Consider the following 21,694-nt stretch of genomic DNA (forward strand, 5'->3'; position numbering starts at 1 on the left):
CTCTATGTCAGATTAAAGATCAAATGTGTCAAAATAAAGTACAGTAAATTTAGTAATATAATAGATTTAAAAAGTACAGAACAGGCCAAAAGTAGTCCAGATGTTCGCAATAAACCCGACAGCGACGAAAAATCCGCAAATTAGCCACAGGGTTCAAAGCGTAGGAAAAAAGTAGCGGCTTATAGTCCGAAATTAACGAAAATCTTGCCAATTGATGTGCTTTTTTGTAAAAAAAAAAAATTTTGTTTTGCTAGGTCAGATAAGATAGGAGATTAAATGTGTCAAAATGAAGTACAGTACTTTGAGTAATATAATGTAATTAAAAAGTAGAAAACAGGCCAAAAGTACTCAATTACAGTCCCAAAAGTACAAGTAATTTGTAATGTTACCTTTCACCCTTCGGTTTGTCATAGTTTATTATTGTGGCGGGATTGTGTGGTGCAGGTGTACCTAATGTTGTGGCCGCTAAAGCGATCCCTCGCCACCTTGCATAATTCTGAATATTGCAGCTTCGCCACGTGGCGGATGTTTTCACCAAGCATATTTTACAATTTCATGGTCCTAAATGAAGCATTTTCAAGCCTGTGTTTATGTTGTGTTACGGTGCGGATGTTCTCCCGAAATGTGTTTGTCATTCTTGTTTGGTGTGGGTTCACAGTGTGGCGTGTATTTGTAACAGTGTTAAAGTGGTTTTTAAAAAGTCATAAATTCTTGTTTTTGTAACTGATACCGATAATTTCCGTTGTTACATTTTGAAGCATTTATCGGCCGATAATATCGGCAGTCTAATATCATCGGACATCTGTATCAAAATCCTTTAACTGTTAATTTTAATATTTGAATACTTTTCGTAGCAACGCTTTTGCCGCATGCTTGACAAATTACGGTTGTCTTGTTAAACATCTTCCTGCTTGAAGCCAAACCACCGCCAGACGATGGACCCCCTGCTGTTTTTTTTGCGTGAAAAGCCGCAGATATTATGTGATTGGGCCGGCACACCCCCAAATATTGTTGTCTGGGTGGATATCGGGAGAAATTTGGGAGAATGGTTGCCCCGGTAGCTTTTCGGGAGGGGCACTGATATTCGGGAGTCTCCCGGTAAAATCAGGAGGGTTGGCAAGTATAACTGATCTGTACTTCTCCCTACGTCCGTGTCCACTCCATACGGCGGCGTTTTAAAAAGTCATAAATTTTACTTTTTGAAACCGTTACTGATAATTTTCGATATTACATTTTAAAGCATTTATCGGCCGATAATATACAACTATCGGACATCTGTAATTGCGATTGTAACGTGTGAAGTAGCGAGTGTTTGGCAGAAAAAGGCGGAAGAGAAAGTGGAGACAAGCGTAAAAACGCTGCCTAAATAAATACACAGTCAGTCTCTTCCCTTCTCTTGCCTTGTGTGCTTGGAGAAGGACACAGCGCCCCCTTGTGGCTGTTGTCAGAATGCAACTGTCCCAGCCAGTGTAAAACACGTCCATTTGACACAACATGGAGGCAACTTTTCCACGTCTTTTTGCTGCTCACCTGCAGAAGTGACTTTGACACTTTGTCCACAGTGTGAGAGAGGGACGGGAAAGAGGAAGTGAAAGCAGCTCATTGCGAGGGAGCATTGATTGAACGCTGCTTAGTTAGCAGCGGCAGCGACACCTGCCCGTGCGTGTTTATCGATCGCCGCCGCACGCCTTTTTGCTGGGATCAGTGTGCAGGCATGGATTTGTGTGTGCTTGGAGGTGTGTTCCATTCTCAAACTCTTCTTGTCCCTTTTTAATCTGTGAGTGTCTGACTTTTTCCTTTCTTTGTGTGCTGTGTGAGCCTTTTGTTACCTCAGAGTTAAGATTCTTTATATCTCAAATGCTCTTTTTTTTAACAAAAAACCCTTAATATTTTCAAATATTGCAGTTAAAAAGTTGAGATTAGGCAGTCTATGGTGATAGAATTGGACTTTGATACACATCTGAATGGCAATTCTTATTTATACTATTTTTAAATTGATTCATAATTTTCCGGAATCGATTGAATACATAAGTTTGGACACACTTTGTCCTCATTCAACGTGTTTTCTTTATTTTCATGACTATTTACATTGTAGATTGTCACTGAAGGCATCAAAACTATGAATGGTGAAATAAGTGAAAACATGTTTTATATTGTTTCTTCAAAATAGCCACCCTTTGCTCTGGTGACTGTTTTGCACACACTTGGCATTCTCTCCATGAGCTTTAAGAGGTAGTCACCTGAAATGGTTTTCACTTCACAGGTGTCATAGTTGTGATTCCTTCAGTGACAATCTACAAGTAAATAGTCATGAAAATAAAGAAAACGCATTGAATGAGAAGGTGTTTCCAAACTCTTGGCCTGTACTATATATATATATATATATACTTACATATGTGTATAGATATGTATAAATATGTGTGTGTATACATATTTATTTTTATATTTTTGTTTTTTACATGTGTTGTTAACACTAAATTGGCCCCAATGTGTGAATGTGAGTGTGAATGTTGTCTGTCTATCTGTGTTGGCCCTGCGATGAGGTGGCGACTTGTCCAGGATGTACCCCGCCTTCCGCCCGATTGTAGCTGAGATAGGCGCCAGCTTCCCCCGCAACCCCAAAGGGAATAAGCGGTAGAAATGGATGGATGGATGGACATGTGTTGTTTAACTCAAAAAGTTATTTTCAGAAGCTATTAACACTTCACAAAATAAAGAAAATATACGTGTTTTTTTACATAGTGTTATTTTACTCAAAAAGGTATTTTCAGAGGCAAGTATGACAAATTTTTCTTTTATTTCCCCCATAATTGTTCACTTCTTTCAAGACTTAAGTGACTGGAAGCTATAAAAATTGCGCTGTGTGTGTGTGTGTGTGTGTGTGTGTGTGTGTGTGTGTGTGTGTGTGTGTGTGTGTGTGTGTGTGTGTGTGTGTGTGTGTGTGTGTGTGTGTGTGTGTGTGAGTGCGTGCGTGCGTGCGTGCGTGCGTGCGTGCGTGCGTGCGTGCGTGCGTGCGTAAATATATATTTATTTATTTATTGTTTTATTTATTTATTTACTTTTACGTTTTTCCATGTTATTTTACTCAAAAAGTTATTTTCAGAGGCAAGTATTTTCAAACATATTTTTTCTCCCCTTTAATATTCACTTTTTTTTATTATTTTTTTAAAAGTTCAATAATTGAAAGCTAAAAACACTACACAAAATAAACATTTATTTATTTCTACAATTTTCCATGTTATTTTACTCAAAGTTATTTTCAGAGGCAAGTATGACCAAACTTATTTTTTCTCCCCTGTAATTATTCACTCTTTTAAAGACTTAAATGACTGGAATCTCGAAACACTGTGCAAAATAAATATTTATTGATACTTTTATTTTAAATTTTTTTGAACAAAAAGTTAGATTTAGAGGCAAGTATGACCAAGTTTAGTTTCTCCCCTCACTGAGTCTCCCAGTTCGTGGAGTTAGAGCACCGCCTAAGGGTCCATCGGAGAACTGCACCCAGCATATTTCCAGCACTAATAGAACATTTGATTGATTATACAGTTAAGTACACTACTTTCCAGGGACAAACGGTAGAAAATGGAAGGATGGCTGCATATAAACCCTCACTTTCTCCACGCAAAAAAAAAAAATGTATATATATATCTTTATATTTTTATTGTTTTTCAAGAACACCTACCCATTCTTGCCCAATCTTTTTTGTGGATCGAAAAAACATTGTTGTGGCTTGTGCAGCCCTTTGAGTCATTCGTGATTTGATAGTTTAGTCTTTATTTGAAGGGACAATGCACAAAAACATTCAGCTCAAAGACAAATATGTTCTGTACCAGATTATAGCTAAATAGCTCATTTCCATCTGCAGTCCTTGGCTACCTAAATTAAAGGGATACAAAAATCATGTAATAAAATTATGACAATAAAAGGATGTAATCAAATTAAGAGAAATCATAAAATGCCCTTTCATAGACACATACTTAAATACAAAACAACCACACCTCATTTACATCATCACACAAAACATGCTCTTGTTCACATCTGTCAACATTTGTACAAACCCCGTTTCCATATGAGTTGGGAAATTGTGTTAGATGTAAATATAAACAGAATAAAATGATTTGCAAATGCTTTTCAACCCATATTCAATTGAATTCACTACAAAGACAAGATATTTGATGTTCAAACTCACAAACTTTTTTTTTTTTGCAAATAATAATTAACTTAGAATTTCATGGCTGCAACTCGTGCCAAAGTAGTTGGAAAATGTCATGTTCACCACTGTGTTTCATCACCTTTTCTTTTAACAACACTCAATAAACGTTTGGGAACTGAGGAAACTAATTGTTGAAGCTTTGAAAGTGGAATTCTTTCCCATTCTTCTTTTATGTAGAGCTTCAGTCGTTCAACAGTCCGGGGTCTCCGCTGTCGTGTTTTACGCTTCATAATGTGCCACACATTTTCGATGGGAGACAGGTCTGGACTGCAGGCGGGCCAGGAAAGTACCCGCACTCATTTTTTACGAAGCCACGCTGTTGTAACACATGGGTTGGCATTGTCTTGCTGAAATAAGCAGGGGCGTCCAGTGTTTCCCACAGGTCAGGCATCTATTTGTCTATTTGTGGTGGTGTGGTCGGGCGGTGGGGGAGGGGTGGCGGGGGATGACCAAGAAGAACGCGGAGTTGGAATATAATTACAACACTTTATGTACATATTTATATAATATTTACATATTTATAAAATATGTAACTACAAGCTCCATTCACAGACAGAGTCCCGTTGCTTTTATGAGCGGTCAAGCGAGTCAAAAGCCGAAAAAGAAAAAAAAAAAAAGTTTACTTTATTTTATATATTTTTTTGTGGCGGCCGTAATTCTTTCGTGGCGGGGCGCCGCAAATAAATGAATGTGTGGGAAATCCTGGGCATCCATTATAACGTTGCTTGGATGACAACATATGTTGTTCCAAAACCTGTATGGACCATTCAGCATTAATAGTGCCTTCACTGATATGTAAGTTACCCATGCCTTGGGCACTAATACACCCCCATACCATCACAGATGCTGGCTTTTCAACTTTGCACCTATAACAATCCGAATAGTTATTTTCGTCTTTGTTCTGGAGGACACCACGTCCTCTGTTTCCAAATATAATTTGAAATGTGGACTCGTCAGACCACAGAACACCTTTCCACTTTGCTTCAGTCCATCTTAGATGAGCTCGAGCCCAGCAAAGCCGGCGGCGTTCCTTGTGTGTTGTTGATAAATGGCTTTCGTTTTGCATAGTAGAGTTTTAACTTGCACTTACAGATGTAGCGACCAACTGTAGTTACTGACAGTGATTTTATGAAGTGTTCCTGAACCCATGTGGTGATGTCTTTTACACATTGATGTCGGTTTTTGATGCAGTACCGCCTGAGGGCTCAAAAGTCTGTAATGTCATCGCTCATGTGCAGTGATTTCTCCAGATTCTCTGAACCTTTTGATGATTTTACGGCCCGTAGATGGTAAAATTCCTAAATTTCTTGCAATAGCCGATTGAGAAATGTTGTTCTTAAACTGTTTGACTATTGCTTACAAATTGGTGACCCTCGCCCCATCCTTGTTTGTGAATTACTTAGCATTTCATGGAAGCTGTTTTTATACACAATCATGGCACCCAACTGTTCCCAATTAGCCTGCACACATGTGGGATGTTCCATATAAAATGAGCATTCCCCAACTTTATCAGTATTTATTGCCACCTTTCCCAACTTCTTTGTCACGTGTTGCTCACATCAAAATAAAGTTAATGATTATTTGCAACAAAAAATTTTTTTTCAGTTTTAACATAAAATATGTTGTCTTTGTAGCATATTCAACTGAATATGGGTTGATAATGAATTGTAAATCATTGTATTCTGTATATATTTACATCTAACACAATTTCCCAACTCATATGGAAACAGGGTTTGTAAAAACAAGCATGATTTTAACAGACACACCTCACAATTTACAACAAAAATGCTGTCATGGATATAAATAATACACATTAGTTGATGTGTCAAACAGTGGCCACCTTAGTGACCGTGTGAGCAGCTTTGATTGCTCCAAAGCCACTGTTTAACTTCAATTGTAAATGAAGAGTCATCTGTTAAACTTTTCAAGTTTGTTGTGAGGTCGTTACATTTCTTTATGGCTTTATATGAAAAGGCTGATTGTGCAAAAGATGTTTTTACATCTGGGTACGCTACACTGACCCCTGGTGGAGGCTCGTGCGTTTCTAGTTTTCACAGCAAATTTAAATTGGACAAAGTGCTTAAGTGGCGCCGGTGCTTAATCATTTACAAACCCTGTTTCCATATGAGTTGGGAAATTGTGTTTGATGTAAATATAAACGGAATGCAATGATTTACTAATCATTTTCAACCCATATTCAGTTGAATATGCTACAAAGACAACATATTTGATGTTCAAACTGATAAACTTTTTTTTTCGTTGCAAATCATTAACTTTAGATTTTGATGCCAGCAACACAGGACAAAGAAGCTGGGATAGGTGGCAATAAATACTGATAAAGTTGAGGAATGCTCATCAAACACTTATTTCAAACATCCCACAGGTATACAGGCTAATTTGGGAACACGTGGGAGCCATGATTGAGTATAAAAACAGCTTCCCAAAAAATGCTCAGTCTTTCACAAGAAAGGATGGGGCGAGGTACACCCCTTTGTCCACAACTGCATGAGCAAATAGTCAAACAGTTTAAGAACAACCTTTCTCAAAGTGCAATTGCAAGAAATTTAGGGATTTCAACACCTATGGTCCACAATATCATCAAAAGGTTCAGAGAATCTGGAGAAATCACTCCACATAAACGGCATGGTCGGAAACCAACATTGAATGACCGTGACCTTTGATCCCTCAGACGGCACTGTATGTATCAAAAAGCGACATCAATCTCTAAAGGATATCACCACATGGGCTCAGGAACACTTCAGAAAACCACTGTCACTAAATACAGTTTGTCGCTTCATCTGTAAGTACAAGTTAAAGCTTTACTATGCAAAGCGAAAGCCATTTATCAACACGTCCAGAAACGCCGCCGGCTTCTCTGGGCCCGAGATCATCAAAGATGGACTGATGCAAAGTGGAAAAGTGTTCTGTGGTCTGACGAGTCCACATTTGAAATTGTTTTTGGAAATATTTGACATCGTGTCATCCGGACCAAAGGGGAAGCGAACCATCCAGACTGTTATCGACGCAAAGTTCAAAAGCCAGCACCTGTGATGGTATGGGGGTGCATTAGTGCCCAAAGGCATGGGTAACTTACACATCTGTGAATGCCCCATTAATGCTGAAAGGTACATACAGGTTTTGGAACAACATATGCTGCCATCTAAGCGCCGTCTTTTTCATGGACGCCCCTGCTTATTTCAGCAAGACAATGCCAAGCTACATTCAGCACGTGTTACAACAGCGTGACTTTGTAAAAAAAGAGTGCGGGTACTTTGCTGGCCCGCCTGCAGTCCAGACCTGTCTCCCATCGAAAATGTGTGGCGCATTATGAAGCGTAAAGTACGACAGCGGAGACCCCGGACTGTTGAACGACTGAAGCTCTACATAAAACAAGAATGGGAAATAATTCCACTTTCAAAGCTTCAACAATTAGTTTCCTCAGTTCCCAAACGTTTATTGAGTGTTGTTAAAAGAAAAGGTGATGTAACACAGTGGTGAACATGCCCTTTCCCAACTACTTTGGCACGTGTTGCAGCCATGAAATTCTAAGTTAATTATTGTTTGCAAAAAAAAACAAAGTTTATGACTTTGAACATCAAATATCTTGTCTTTGTACTGCACTCAATTGAATATGGGTTGAAAATGATTTACAAATCATTGTATTCCGTTTATATTTACATCAAACACAATTTCCCAACTCATATGGAAACGGGGTTTATAAACTTTAATTGATTGATTTGATTGATTGAAATCATAAGGCTTGTATTCCACGCGAAAACTTCTAAAGGAGCTATTTGTAAATAAAAATATTTAGAAAAAGCCAGAGTAAATATGATAAAAGTTACATTCTGGCCAGACATTGTCTGCAAACAAACTGTTTTATTTTCTAGTACAGGTGTTTCTGCATGGATGTACGTGGGAATGTACACACACACACACACACATGCACACACGCACACACTCACGACCTGAAAGGTGCGGTGTTATCAGAGGTCTTGCAGGCTTTGCAGGTCTTTGTGCCTTTCCTGGATAGTTTCGATTTGTGTTGCGTGTCAAGGGGCAGGGACGCGCTCTACAAGAAGGTGACAGGCGGAGACGTGGAAACAGGCTTTTAATAACCTGACTGCGGTGCCAGAGACTACGACCCGCACCACTTTGAGGAGGGAAAAAAACCCCCACCTCATTGCAATTTTTCTCTCCAAAATTTGCGCTCCGATTTTGCGATTTTTACGCATAACAGCGCGACAATGACAAGTGAAGGAATGACTGTCAATCAACAAGTGCCACACCGTACAACAGTCATTTCACTCCAAAAAATGTCACCGTTTTACAAGAACAACCCAAAAAATTGGCAATGTTGCGATAAATGTATGAATTTTATATGACAAATGACACCGTTTTGCATTTAAAAAAGTAACAATTTTACACAAGTTAAAAAAGTCAGAATTTTATATGACAAATGACACCGTTTTGCATTAAAAAAAGTCAGAATTTTACATAAGGTAAAAAAGTCAGAATTTTATGACAAATGACACCGATTTGCATTAAAAAAGTTAGAATTTTACATAAGGTAAAAAAGTTACAATTTCATATGACAAATGTCACCATTTTTGAATTTAAAAAGTAATTATTTTACTTAAGGTGAAAAAGTCAGAATTTTATATGACAAATGACACCGTTTTTGCATTTAAAAAAAAGGAATAATTTCACATAAAGTAAAAAAGTCGGAATTTTATACGACAAATGACACCGTTTTTGCATAAAAAAATAAATAATTTTACATAAGGTAAAAAAGTCAGAATTGTATATGACAAATGACACCGTTTTTGCATTAAAAAAGTATTAATTTTACATAAGGTAAAACGTCAGAATCTTATTTGACAAATGACACCGTTTTGCATTAAAAAAAGTAGTAATTTTACATAAGGTAAAAAATTAAGAATTTTATATGACAAATGACACTGTTTTTGCATTAAAAAAGTAATAATTTTACATAAGGTAAAAAAGTCAGAATTTTATATGACAAATGACACCGTTTTTGCATTAAAAAAGTAAGAATTTTACATAAAGTAAAACAGTCAGAATTTTATATGACTAATGAACACGGTTTTTGCTTTAAAAAAGTAATAATTTTACATAAGATAAAAAAGTCTGAATTTTTTATGACAAATGACACCATTTTGCATTAAAAAAGTAATAATTGTCTACAAGGTAATAATTTTACAAGAAAATCTTGCAATATTACAGAAACAGAAAGAATATGAGAAATTGTTCCCAATTTTATAAGAATAAAGTCGACACATTGTTACAAAAAGTTAAAGGGGAACATTATCCAATTTTCAAAAGGGTTAAAAACAATAAAAATCAGTTCCCAGTGGCTTGTTGTATTTTTTGAAGTTTTTTTAAAAATGTTACCGGTCTCGGAATAGATTAGATTAGATTAGATAGTACTTCATTTATTCCGTCAGGAGAGTTCCTTCAGGAAAATTAAAATTTTCAGCACAATCCCATTCAAGATCAGACAAACATTACAGGGAGACAGAACAGGATCGCTGACCGGTCTGCCGGCTTCCAGCGCCCCTTACAAAAAAGATGAGATACAGGTAAACAGGGTGGTGGTGGTGGTGGGGGGGGGGAGAAGACAATAAAAGATTAAAATAAAATAAAAAAATCGGTCTTAGCCTGGGCCCTGGAGAGGGGGTGCAGACTGAGGCCAAGGGAAAAAACAACAACAAAAAAAAAACAACTCATAGCCATAGAACACATCCCTCTTACATGTGTGTAAGAGGGAAACATCAAAGAACATAGAGGACATTAAAGCAGCAGATACAACCAGACACTTCAGCTATACAGCTATGAATAAAAAGTAAAAGAAACTTATACACTGTGGTGGCCTCTGCGGTGTTCCACGCCATCGTTCGCTGGGGTGGAGGGAGCATGGCCAGAGACAGGAGCAGAACCAACAAAGCAACCAAGACAGCCGACTCCACTCTCGGCCAGTGTCCAGTCCTCATGGATGAGCGAGGATACGTCCAAGGTGACTGAGGTGTCCGACACCTGCTCACCCAGCCAAGACACCGCTAAGCCTCTCCATTCCAGCGCTCAGTGCTAGCTCCGCAGACCTGTCCCCTCATCCGCATCTCCTCCAGTCCCTCCAAACCGACTCTGGTGTAGCAGACACCCAGCAGCTGGACTCCATGGCCAAAAGGCTCCCGGGAGGCAGATCCAGAAGTCCACAAAAAAAGCACCACAGAGGTCACGAAAGTGCCACCTCTTGTCACACAGTCCCAAAGGGTCCCGGACCAAAAGGCAAAAAAATACAATAACACATGAAAACAAGAGGGAAACACAAAAGGATGACACAAGAGCACAGAGCTCCTGCCAACAGCAGCCACTACAGCAGCGCCATCTTGGAAAAAAATAAAAAATGAAATAAAATAATTAAATAGAGCTTTAAAGTGCCTTATTTTCGCTATCTTTGAAACCACTATCCATTTTCCTGTGACGTCATACAGTGCTGCCAATGTAAACAAACAATGGCAAATAGCACAGCAAGATATAGCGACATTAGCTCGGATTCAGACTCAGATTTCAGCGGTTTAAGCGATTCAACAGATTCCGCATGTATTGAAACGGATGGTTGGAGTATGAAAGTATTGAAGAAGAAACTGAAGCTATTGAGCGAATAGCTATTGACGCTATTCATAGCCATAGCATGGCCGAATAGCTGCGTTAGCATCGCCGGTAAAATGTGCAGACCAAACGATCAGGACTTCGCATCTCGTGACACTGAAGCAACTTAAATCCGTTGATTGGTAAGTGTTTTTTTCGCATTGAATGTGGGTTGAAGTAAACGTAATATAGTTGCAAATGCATCTGCAGGTTATCCATACATCTCTGTGCCATGTCTGCTTTAAGACCGCCGGTAAATAGCATGTTAGCATCAATTAGCATAGCATTTTAGCAATGTGTTGAAAATGAAAATGGCGGCTGTATTACCTCGGCGACGTCACATTCTGACGTCATCGCTTCCAGAGCGATAAACAGAAAGGCGTTTAATTCGACAAAATTCACTCATTTAGAGTTCGGAAATCGGTTAAAAAAATACATGGTCTTTTTTTTGCACCATCAAGGTATATATTGACGCTTACATAGGTCTGGTGATAATTTTCCCCTTTAAAGTGCCAATGATTGTCACACACACTCTAGGTGTGGCGGAATTATTCTCTGCATTTGACCCATCAGCCTTGATCACCCCCTGGGAGGGGAGGTGAGGAGAGCAGTGAGCAGCAGCGGTGGCCGCGCGCAGGAATCATGTTAGGTGACTGAACCCCCAATTCCAACCCTTGATGCTGAATGCAGGTCTTAGACTTAGATTTGTCACCAGTTAATACAGTATGTAGATAAGATTTCTTAAAAAAATGTAACATGCACTTTTTAATGAATTCACCTTCTTTGAAAGGCTTTCTTGCCCTAGCAACATATTTGCCTACTCTCGCGATCTTTCCGGGAAACACCCGAATATCAGTGCCCATCCCGACAAGCTCCCGGGGCATCCATCCTCCCGATTTTCACCCAGACAACAATATTGTGGTCGTGCCGTGATGGAACTGCCTTTTACGTCCTCTACAACCTGACGTCTCGTCCACTTTTCCAGCATACAAACAGTGTGCCGACCCCGTCACATAATGTATAAGGCTTCTGCAAACCCACGGAAGTGACTGCAAGACATACTTGATCAACAGCCATACAGGTCACACTGAAGGTGGCCCCATAAACAACTTTATCACTGTTACAAATATGCGCCACACTGTGAACCCACACCAAACAAGATTGACTAACACATTTTGGGAGAACATCCGCACCGTAACACAACATAAACGCAACAGAACAAATACCCAGAATTCAACACTTGTTATTACATATGTTGGCCAGAGGGAAAGCACTTCAAATTTTTACACACACTTGTTATTTCATATGTTGACCAGAGGGGGATCACTTTTAAAAGCGACACAGTCAATTTGAAAAATCCCCCTTTTTTGGGACTACCCTCATTTTGATATATGTCACCAGAAAGGGTGCAAATGAGACATTCTCTATTACAGGGGTCACCAACGCGGTGCCCGCGGGCACCAGGTAGCCCATAAAGACCAGATGAGTCGCCCGCTGGCCTGTTCTAAAAATAGCTCAAATAGCAGCACTTACCAGTGAGCTGCCTCTATTTTTAAAATGTTAATTATTTACTAGCAAGCTGGTCTCGCTTTGCTCGACATTTTTTAAAGACCAGATGAGTCGCCCGCTGGCCTGTTCTAAAAATAGCTCAAATAGCAGCACTTACCAGTGAGCTGCCTCTATTTTTAAAATTGTATTTATTTACTAGCAAGCTGGTCTCGCTTTGCTCGACATTTTTTAATCTAAGAGAAACAAAACTGAAATAGAATTTGAAAGTCCAAGAAAATATTTGAAAGACTTTGTCATCACTTGTTTAAATAAATTCATTTATTTTTTTACTTTGCTTCTTATAACTTTCATAAAGAAAATTTGAGAGAAAAAAATACAACCTTAAAAAGATTTTAGGATTTTTAAACACATATACCTTTTTATGTTTTAAAATTCTTCCTCTTCTTTCCTGACAATTTAAATCAATGTTTAAGTATTTTTTATTACTATTATTGTAATGAATAATAAATACACTTTAATTTAATTATTCATTTTAGCTTCTGTTTTTTCGACAAAGAATATTTGTGAAATATTTCTTCAAACTTATTATGATTCAAATTTAAAAAAAATATTCTGGCAAATCTAGAAAATCTGTAGAATCAAATTTAAATCTTATTTCAAAGTCTTTTAAATTTCTTTTAGAATTTTTGTTCTGGAAAATCTAGAAGAAATAATGTTAGAAGTATAGCTTGGTCCAATTTGTTATATATTCTAACAAAGTGCAGATTGGAATTTAACATATTCAAAACATGTCATCAAAATTCAAAAATTAATCCTAATCAGGAAAAATTACTAATGATGTTCCATAGATTATTTTTTTTTATTTTTTCAAAAAGATTCGAATTAGCTAGTTTTTCCTCTTCTTTTTTTCGGTTGAATTTTGAATTTTAAAGAGTCGAAATTGAAGATGAACTATGTTTCAAAATTAAATTTCCATTGTTTTTTCGTGTTTTGTCCTCTTTGAAACCGTTCAATTAAGTGTTTTTTTCATCATTTATTGGCTACAAAAAACCTTCCGTGAAAGGAAAAAAAATGTACGATGTGGAATGACAGCCAGAAATACCCATTTTTTTTACATATACATATAGATTTATTTATTAAAGGTAAATTGAACAAATTGGCTATTTCTGGCATTTTATTTAAGTGTGTATCAAACTGGTAGCCCTTCGCATTAATCAGTACCCAAGAAGTAGCTATTGGTTTCAAAAAGGTTGGTGACCCCTGCTCTATTAGATACAATGTTATTGGGACCATGATTTATGTCATAACTTGTTCACACCTCCTCATATGGAAGCTACGTTTCCTTCTTGGTGTCTCAAGGAGGGTAGAAATACAAGAACACTCACACACAGGGAGGGTGTGTTTGTTTTGGTGTGGTTTGGTGAAGCTGTTGTCTATGATAAAGCTTACAGGGACGCTCCCTAACAAATGCTGCAATAACATATGCAAAAAAGCGGCGCTGTCCCCGGCCTTCTTGTTCCCGCCCCCTACTCTCTCTCTCACACACACGCACACACACACACACACACACACACACACACACACACACTCTGTGTGCGAGTGTGTCGTCCGTAGCAGTCTAAGCTTTTTGTCGGCCCAAGGATTATCGCGGATTTGCCACCGGCAGCCAAGCAAAGACCTGAGGAGAGCGGGGCTTAAAAAGACGCAGTGTTGTAGTGTCTGGACTACACAACTGTGGCAAAACACTGTTTGTGTGTACGTGCTGGAGGACATTGTGTACTTGGATTCCTACCCTTCTTGAGACACCAAGAAGGAAAAGTAGCTTCGATATCAGGAGGTGTGAACAAGTGATGACATAAATCATGGTCCCAATACAGAAAAGCATTGCATCTATTAGAGAATGTCTCATTTGCACCTCTGCTGGTGACATCGGTCTGGTCAGATCTAGTCTTAGACTTAGATTGGTCAGATCTAGTCTTAGACTTAGATTGGTCAGATCTAGCCTTGGACTTAGATTGGTAACATCAAGTCTTAAACTTAGATTGGTCAGATTGAGTCTTAGACTTAGATTGGTCAGATCAAATCTTAGATTGGTCAGATCGAGTCTTAAATTTAAATTGGTCAGATTGAGTCTTCGACTTTGATTGGTCAGATTTGGTCTCAGACTTAGATTGGTCACATCAAATCTTAGGTTAGTCAGATCCAGTCTTAGACTTAGATTTGTCACATCAAATCTTAGATTGGTCAGATCCAGTCTTAGACTTAGATTGGTCGGATCGAGTCTTAGACTTAGATTGGTCAGATCAAATCTTAGATTGGTCAGATGGAGTCTTAGACTTACATTTGTCAGATCAAGTCTTAGACTTAAATTGGTCAGATCGAGTCTTCGACTTAGATTGGTCAGATCTGGTCTTACACTTAAATTGGTCTGATCAAGTCCTAGATTGGTCAGATCCAGTCTTCGATTTAGACTCGTCAGATTAGGTCTTAGATTTAGATTGTTCACAAGTACCCTGAGACTTAGATTGGTCAAATCCAGTCTTAGCCTTAGATTGGTCCGATACAGTCTTAGCCTTAGATTGGTTAGATCTCGGCTTGGCCTTAGATTGGTCAAATCCAGGTCTTAGATTTAGATCGGTCATATATTGGCTTAGACTTCGATTGGTCAGAACCCGTTTTAGACTTCAATTGGTCACATCTTTTCTTAGACTTAGATTGGCCAAATCCAGTCTCAGACTCTGACTGGTCAGATCCAGTCTTAGACCTAGATGGTCTGATCCAGTCTTAGACTTAGATTGGTCAGATCCAGTCTTTAAGATCGGTCAGATTTTGTTTTAGACTTAGATTGGTTCGATTTGGTTTTAGACTTAGATTAGTCAGATTAGGTTTTAGGCTTAGATTGGTCAGATCCGGTTTTAGCCTTAGATTGGTCCAATCCAGTCTTGGCCATAGATTGGTTAGACCTCGTCTTAGCCTTAGATTGGTTAAATCTTATCTTTGACTTAGATTGGTCAAATCCAGTCTTAGACTTAGATTGGTCATATCTTGGCTTAGACTTCGATTGGTCAGATCCAGTTTTAGACTTCAATTGGTCACATCTTTTCTTAGACTTAGATTGGTCAGATCTAGTCTTAGACTTAGATGGTCTGATCCAGTCTTAGACTTAAATTGGTCCGATCAGGTCTTACACTTAGATTTTGCACAAGTACACTGAGACTTAGATTGGTCGGATCCAGTCTGAGCCTTAGATTGGTCCGATTCAGTCTTAGCCTTAGATTGGTTAGACCCCGTCTTAGCCTTAGATTGGTTAGATCTCGTCTTTGACTTAGATTGTTCAAATCCAGTCTTAGATTGGTCAATACTTGGTTTAGACTTCGATTGGGCAGATCCAGTTTTAGACTTCAATTGGTCACATCTTTTCTTAGACTTAGATTGGTCAGATCTAGTGTTAGACTTTGATTGGTCAGATCCAGTCTTAGACTTTGACTGGTCAGATCCAGTCTTAGACTTTGACTGGTCAGATCCAGTCTTAGACTTAGATGGTCTGATCCAGTCTTAGACTTCGATTGGTCAGATCTTGGCTTGGACCTCGATTGGTCATATTCAGTCTTAGACTTCAATTGGCCAGATCTTGGCTTAGACCTCGATTGGTCACAAGTACCCTTAGACTTTGATTGGTTAGATTTGTTTTAAACCTCGATTGGTCAGATCCAGTCTTAGACTTCAATTGGTTAGATATAAGCGCTTTGAGTACCTTGAAGGTAGAAAAGCGCTAAACAAGTACAACCCATTTATTTATTTATCTTTTCTTAGACTTAGATTGGTCACATCTAGTCTTAGACTTAGATTGGTCAGATCCAGTCTTAGATTGGTCTGATCCAGTCTTTGACTTGGATTGGTCAGATCCAGTCTAAGACTAAGATTGGTCAGATCACACCGGACTATAACCTGTAGATATATACGTTGTGGTTATTTACAAAAAAAGTATTCTGCACATATTTATTTACATACCTTAATTATTTCCAAACGGTGTCTGTAACAAGGCAGTAAAACGGCTGATCAAACAAAACAAAAGTCATTGTCATGGACCCGCTAGCTGCGGAAGCTTGCTCTCCAATCAGCTAAACAGACTCAATAACTCTACAATGGCGTTTTGTTGAATTTACTGAAGAATCTGTGAAACTGAAACAAAACAAAAATAATGTCATTGTACGTTAATAATACTAACACAGACACTCGTAAAGGTGTTAGCATATGGGATGGTTTAGTAAGTAAGAATTGTGTTAGTTGTATTGTAAAACTTAGAAACGTTGCTTGGAGTGATGAATGAAGAATCCATACTTGTAGAAACGCCATTGACGGCTAGACAAAACACCGCTTGTGCTTCCGGTTGAAAGTTCACTTTAAAGTATCCATCCATTCATCCATTTTCTACCGCTTGTCCCGTTTGGGCTGGCGGGGGTGCTGGAGCCTATAAAGCAGTCCTTATCAAATAGCTGGGCTGTAATGGAAAATATTAGAGAAGCACTGATTCAAACAGAAGGGCACTGCAGCATTTGCAGTGAGAAAACTTGTGCAGAAGATGGTGCCATAGCACAAACAACACTTATTCAGCGTTGTTTTTATTTTGCTCGATTCTTTTTTAAGCTCTTTCCGTCAGTGAAGAAAAATTCCCAAATTATCCGTACCGTTTTATAAGCTGCAGGGTTCAAAGCGTAGGAAAATAGTAGCAGCTTATAGTGCGGAATTTCCGATAATTGCTGGGTGTTTTCTAATTGAATAGGCAGCGCGGCACAATTCGAGAGTGATCCAAATGAAGGTTGCTGAGCCTTAGCTGCGTGTCTGCGCTCCACTGCCCCGCTATTCGGCTTCGGATATTGGACTACCTGTGTAATTGTTTTAACGAGCCCTTTAAAGCACTGAGCTTTGGTAGGTGTTGATGCACCGCTTCAGGCGCTATTGAAGACGCGGGAACAAGAAACGGGCTTTCTGCTGATAGGTGGGCCGAGACAACGGAGGAGGTTAACTGACATTATACTTCCAGGGTGAGATAACACAAGTCCAAGGTCAGGGTGGCAGCCTTACAGACAATTTACATGAAAGATGAATAGGAAGAGGGGCTGGGCGGCAGGCGGTAGTGGGGGCGCTTCTGCTTGTGTATGTATGTATGTGTGTGTGTGTGTGTGTGTGTGTGTGTGTGTGTGTGTGTGTGTGTGTGTGTGTGTGTGTTCTTGTATTTCTACCCTTCTTGGGACACCAAGAAGGAAAAGTAGCTTCCATATGAGGAGGTGTGAACAAGTTTGGACATAAATCATGGTCCAATACGGAAAACCATTGCATCTAATGGAGAGCAAAATACTAGAGTCCGTGAACATTGCTCCAAAGTCAGGATTTTTAAAAAATATTTTTAATGTCCATATAAAAGTAAACAATGACAGGTGAAAAGGCAGCAATATATGATAAAAACAAGAGGTCAGCTGAAGAAGTTCTTCACTATTCATCCTTGAAAAAACCCGCCAGGTGAACAGCTGATTTTACGACCAGTGCCGACCTCGGACAACCCGAGTCCCACATGTGACCATAGAATGACCAAATACACTACGGTTAGCTTCTAGAGCTGGGTTGCCCAAAATGCGGCACAAAATGTGGTCCATGACTCGTTTGTCATTGGCTTTAAGCACATTACCAAAAAAAGAATAGAGATAACAATTTTTCCATCAAAATGAGGATGGTCCCAAAAAGGAAGGATTTTTCAAATTGACTCTGTGTCGGTTTTAAAAGTGCTCCCCCTCTTGTCAACATATGAAATAACAACCCACACGCCTGTGGGACGTTCCATATAAGTGTTTGATGAGCATTCCTCAACTTCATCAGTATTTATTGCCACCTTTCCAAATGTTTTGTCACGTGTTGCTGGCATCAAATTCTAAAGTTAATGATTATTTGCAAAAAAACATTTTTTTATCAGTTTGAACATCAAATATGTTGTCTTTGTAGCATATTCAATTGAATATGGGTTGAAAAGGATTTGCAAATCATTGTATTCCGTTTATATTTACATCTAACACAATTTCCCAACTCATATGGAAACAGGGTTTGTATCTAGAAAGGGTGGTCCTAAGGAGGGATGCATTTTTCTCAGGTCTTAAAGGTCAGAAATACAAGTGTGTGTGTCTGTGTGTTCTTGTATTTCTACCCTTCTTGAAACACCAACAAGAAAAAGTAGCTTCCATATGAGGAGGTGTGAACAAGTGATGACATAAATCATGGTCCCAATAACATTGCATCTAATAGAGAATGTCTCATTTGCACCCCTGCTGGTGACATCTATCAAAACGAGGATGGTCCCAAAAAGGACGGATTTTTGTAATTGACTGTTTGTGGCTTTTAAAAGTGCTCCCCCTCTGGTCAACATATGAAATAACAAATGCGTGTAATAAATATGAAGCGCTCAACATATGAAATAAGAAGTGTGTGTAAGATATTGAATTGTGCCAAACAAAAAATAAAATATATATATATATATATATATACATATATATATATATATATATTTTTTTTTTTTTTACATAGTATGTATATATTATTAATGTTGTAAATACAAATCTTTATATATCTAGACAGGGTGGTCCTAATGAGGGAGGCATTTTTCTGAGGTCCCCAGAAGGTCATAAATACAAGAGTGTGTGTGTGTGTGTGTGTGTGTGTGTGTGTGTGTGTGTGTGTACGTACACGCCAGAGGTCTGTGATCTCCTGGCCTTTGTGATGGAGATGGACCCGGCCGGTCCGACCCGATAATGACGCGACGCTCTAATAGCATTCAGCCTTTCTACCGCAAAACTACTCGAGCGTTAAAGAGAGCGAAGGGGGGTTTGAGGGGGGCGGGGGGTGTTTGAGGCTAACGTTAGCTAAACTATGTTTAAGAAACGACGGCGGGCGCAAATCATTTGTAATCTGGGAATCAAGAGGAGGGGGGAAGAGGGGGAACCTTTAGTGTGTGTGTGTGTGTGTGTGTGTGTGTGTGTGTGTGTGTGTGTGTGTGTGTGTGTGTGTGTGTGTGTGTGTGTGTGTGTGTCCTCAGTCAATGCACTGTCCTTGTGTCTCTTCTCTCCCTCTTTATCAGTGGATATTTGTTGTGCTTACTGGAGCATGCAAGCCTTTCAGAACCCGAGCCCACCGGGGACAGGACCCCCGTGACACACAACATACACACACACCTATTATACGGGTCATTAAAGGTGTCTACCTATGGCCTGGGTAATCAGCGGTGGTTATCGGCGCCCGTATTCACCACAGAGGCTGGTATCAATACACAGCATGGGAATTAGGGTACCCATGAAACCACCTTGTATCATGGGATGTACCATGTTGTCACAGTAACATGATGTTATTCTGTTCAATGTCCAAAGGAAAACACTTAAAAATGTCTTAACGTGTACAAAACCCAACACCAATGAAGTTGTCACGTTGTGTAAATGGTAAACAAAAACAATACAATTGTTAATTTTCCACCTATATTCAATTGAATAGACTTTATTTTTTGCAAATATTAGCTCATTAGGAGTTTGATGGCTGCGACATGTTTCAAAAAAGCTGGCACAGGTGACAAAAAAGACTGAGGAAGTTGAGGAATGCTCATCAAACACTTATTTGGAACATCCCACAGCTGAACGGGCTAATTGGGAACAAGTGGGTGCCATGATCAGGTATAAAATGAGCTTCCGTGAAATGTTCAGTCGTTCACAAACAAGGACGGGGCGAGGGTCACCACTTTGTCAACAAATAAATGCCTGAGCATATTGTCCAAGAGTTTAAGAACAATATTTCTCAACCAGGTACCAGAAGGTAAGAAAAGTTGATTTTGCATAATATTGTGAAACCAAACACCAGATAACGTTGTCTAATGGCTGCTATTTTGCGGTTCTTACAAACACACCATGATAAAACCGTATGTTGAAGCACAGTACGTCTGACTCTGCAATGTCTCTTTACATGGTGTCCTTGTGGACTCAGACCATATTGCATCTATGCTTTGTCTTTTTCCATGGCGTCCCTGTGGACTCAGACCATATTGCATCTATGCTATGTCTTTTTCCATGGTGTCCCTGTGGACTCAGACCATAATGCATCTGTGCTATGTCTCTTTCGATGGTGTCCCTGCGGACTCAGACCATAATCCATCTGTACTATGTCTCTTTCCATGGTGTCCCTGCGGACTCAGACCATAATCCATCTGTACTATGTCTTTTTCCATGGTGTCCCTGTGGACTCAGACCAGACCGGGTCATCCTGTCAAACCACAAGACCTGCACAATGTGAAACGACCCGTCTTCTGCTTCAACTGCTCCAGGAGAGGACACTTTGGCCACGTGAGTCCAGCCTGGGTTCTGCAAACTGCATTCTGTGGCACGATAAAACCCAAAACTGCGGCAGTACATGCGTCACTGTCGGCCCGTTAATGTTGATCAGAAACACAGACTGCCATCTCTCATATTCGCCATTTATGCCATTTTTTAAAGATAATTTTGTATGTTTTAGCCTAAAAGTCATGGATATGGCTTCTTGGCGCCATCTTAGAAGTATGCTTAAGAGCCTCATATTGGCATGCTAATGTTACCATGCTAATGTTACCATGCTAACGTTTCATGCCACCTTTTAGTTATTTTTATGTTTTTCTTTTAGTTATTTTTGTATGTTTTAACCTAAAACTCCTGGAATTTGTTTCTATGTTCCATCTTGGAAGTATGCCAACATCTCTTATATTAGTATGCTAATGTTTTATGCCATCTTTTTAGTTATTTTTGAATGTTTTACCCTAAAAGTCATGAATATGGCTTCTTGGCGTCATGTTACAAATATGCTAAAGTCCCTCATGTTGGTATGCTAATGATAGCATGCTAACTTTTCATGCCACCTTTTAGTTATTTTTGCATGTTTTCCTTTTAGGTATTTTTGTATGTTTTAACCTAAAAGTCATGGATTTGGCTTCTTGGCGCCATCTTAGAAGTATGCTTAGGTCTCTCATATTGGTATGCTAATGTTAGCATGGAGAGGAGGCTTCGCCGGATAGTCGAACCTCGGATTCAGGAGGAACAGTGTGGTTTTCGTCCTGGTCGTGGAACTGTGGACCAGCTCTATACTCTCGGCAGGGTTCTTGAGGGTGCATGGGAGTTTGCCCAACCAGTCTACATGTGCTTTGTGGACTTGGAGAAGGCATTCGACCGTGTCCCTCGGGAAGTCCTGTGGGGAGTGCTCAGAGAGTATGGGGTATCGGAATGTCTTATTGTGGCAGTCCGC

At 39.2% G+C, this 21,694-nt stretch overlaps 1 protein-coding gene across 1 annotated transcript in view; it reads left to right on the forward strand.

Annotated features, from left to right (window-relative positions):
• The window catches only part of zcchc7 (zinc finger, CCHC domain containing 7), a 157,806-nt gene that overhangs the window by 126,237 nt on the left and 9,875 nt on the right, over positions 1 to 21,694 (forward strand). The window contains exon 8 of the mRNA XM_061906976.1: positions 20,671 to 20,766. Within this exon, the coding sequence (XP_061762960.1) occupies positions 20,671 to 20,766 (96 nt within the window). The remainder of the gene's footprint in view (positions 1 to 20,670; positions 20,767 to 21,694) is intronic.

The sequence above is a fragment of the Nerophis ophidion genome, linkage group LG01 (genome assembly GCF_033978795.1).
Source record: "Nerophis ophidion isolate RoL-2023_Sa linkage group LG01, RoL_Noph_v1.0, whole genome shotgun sequence".
In the NCBI taxonomy this organism is placed as follows: Eukaryota; Metazoa; Chordata; class Actinopteri; order Syngnathiformes; family Syngnathidae; genus Nerophis; species Nerophis ophidion.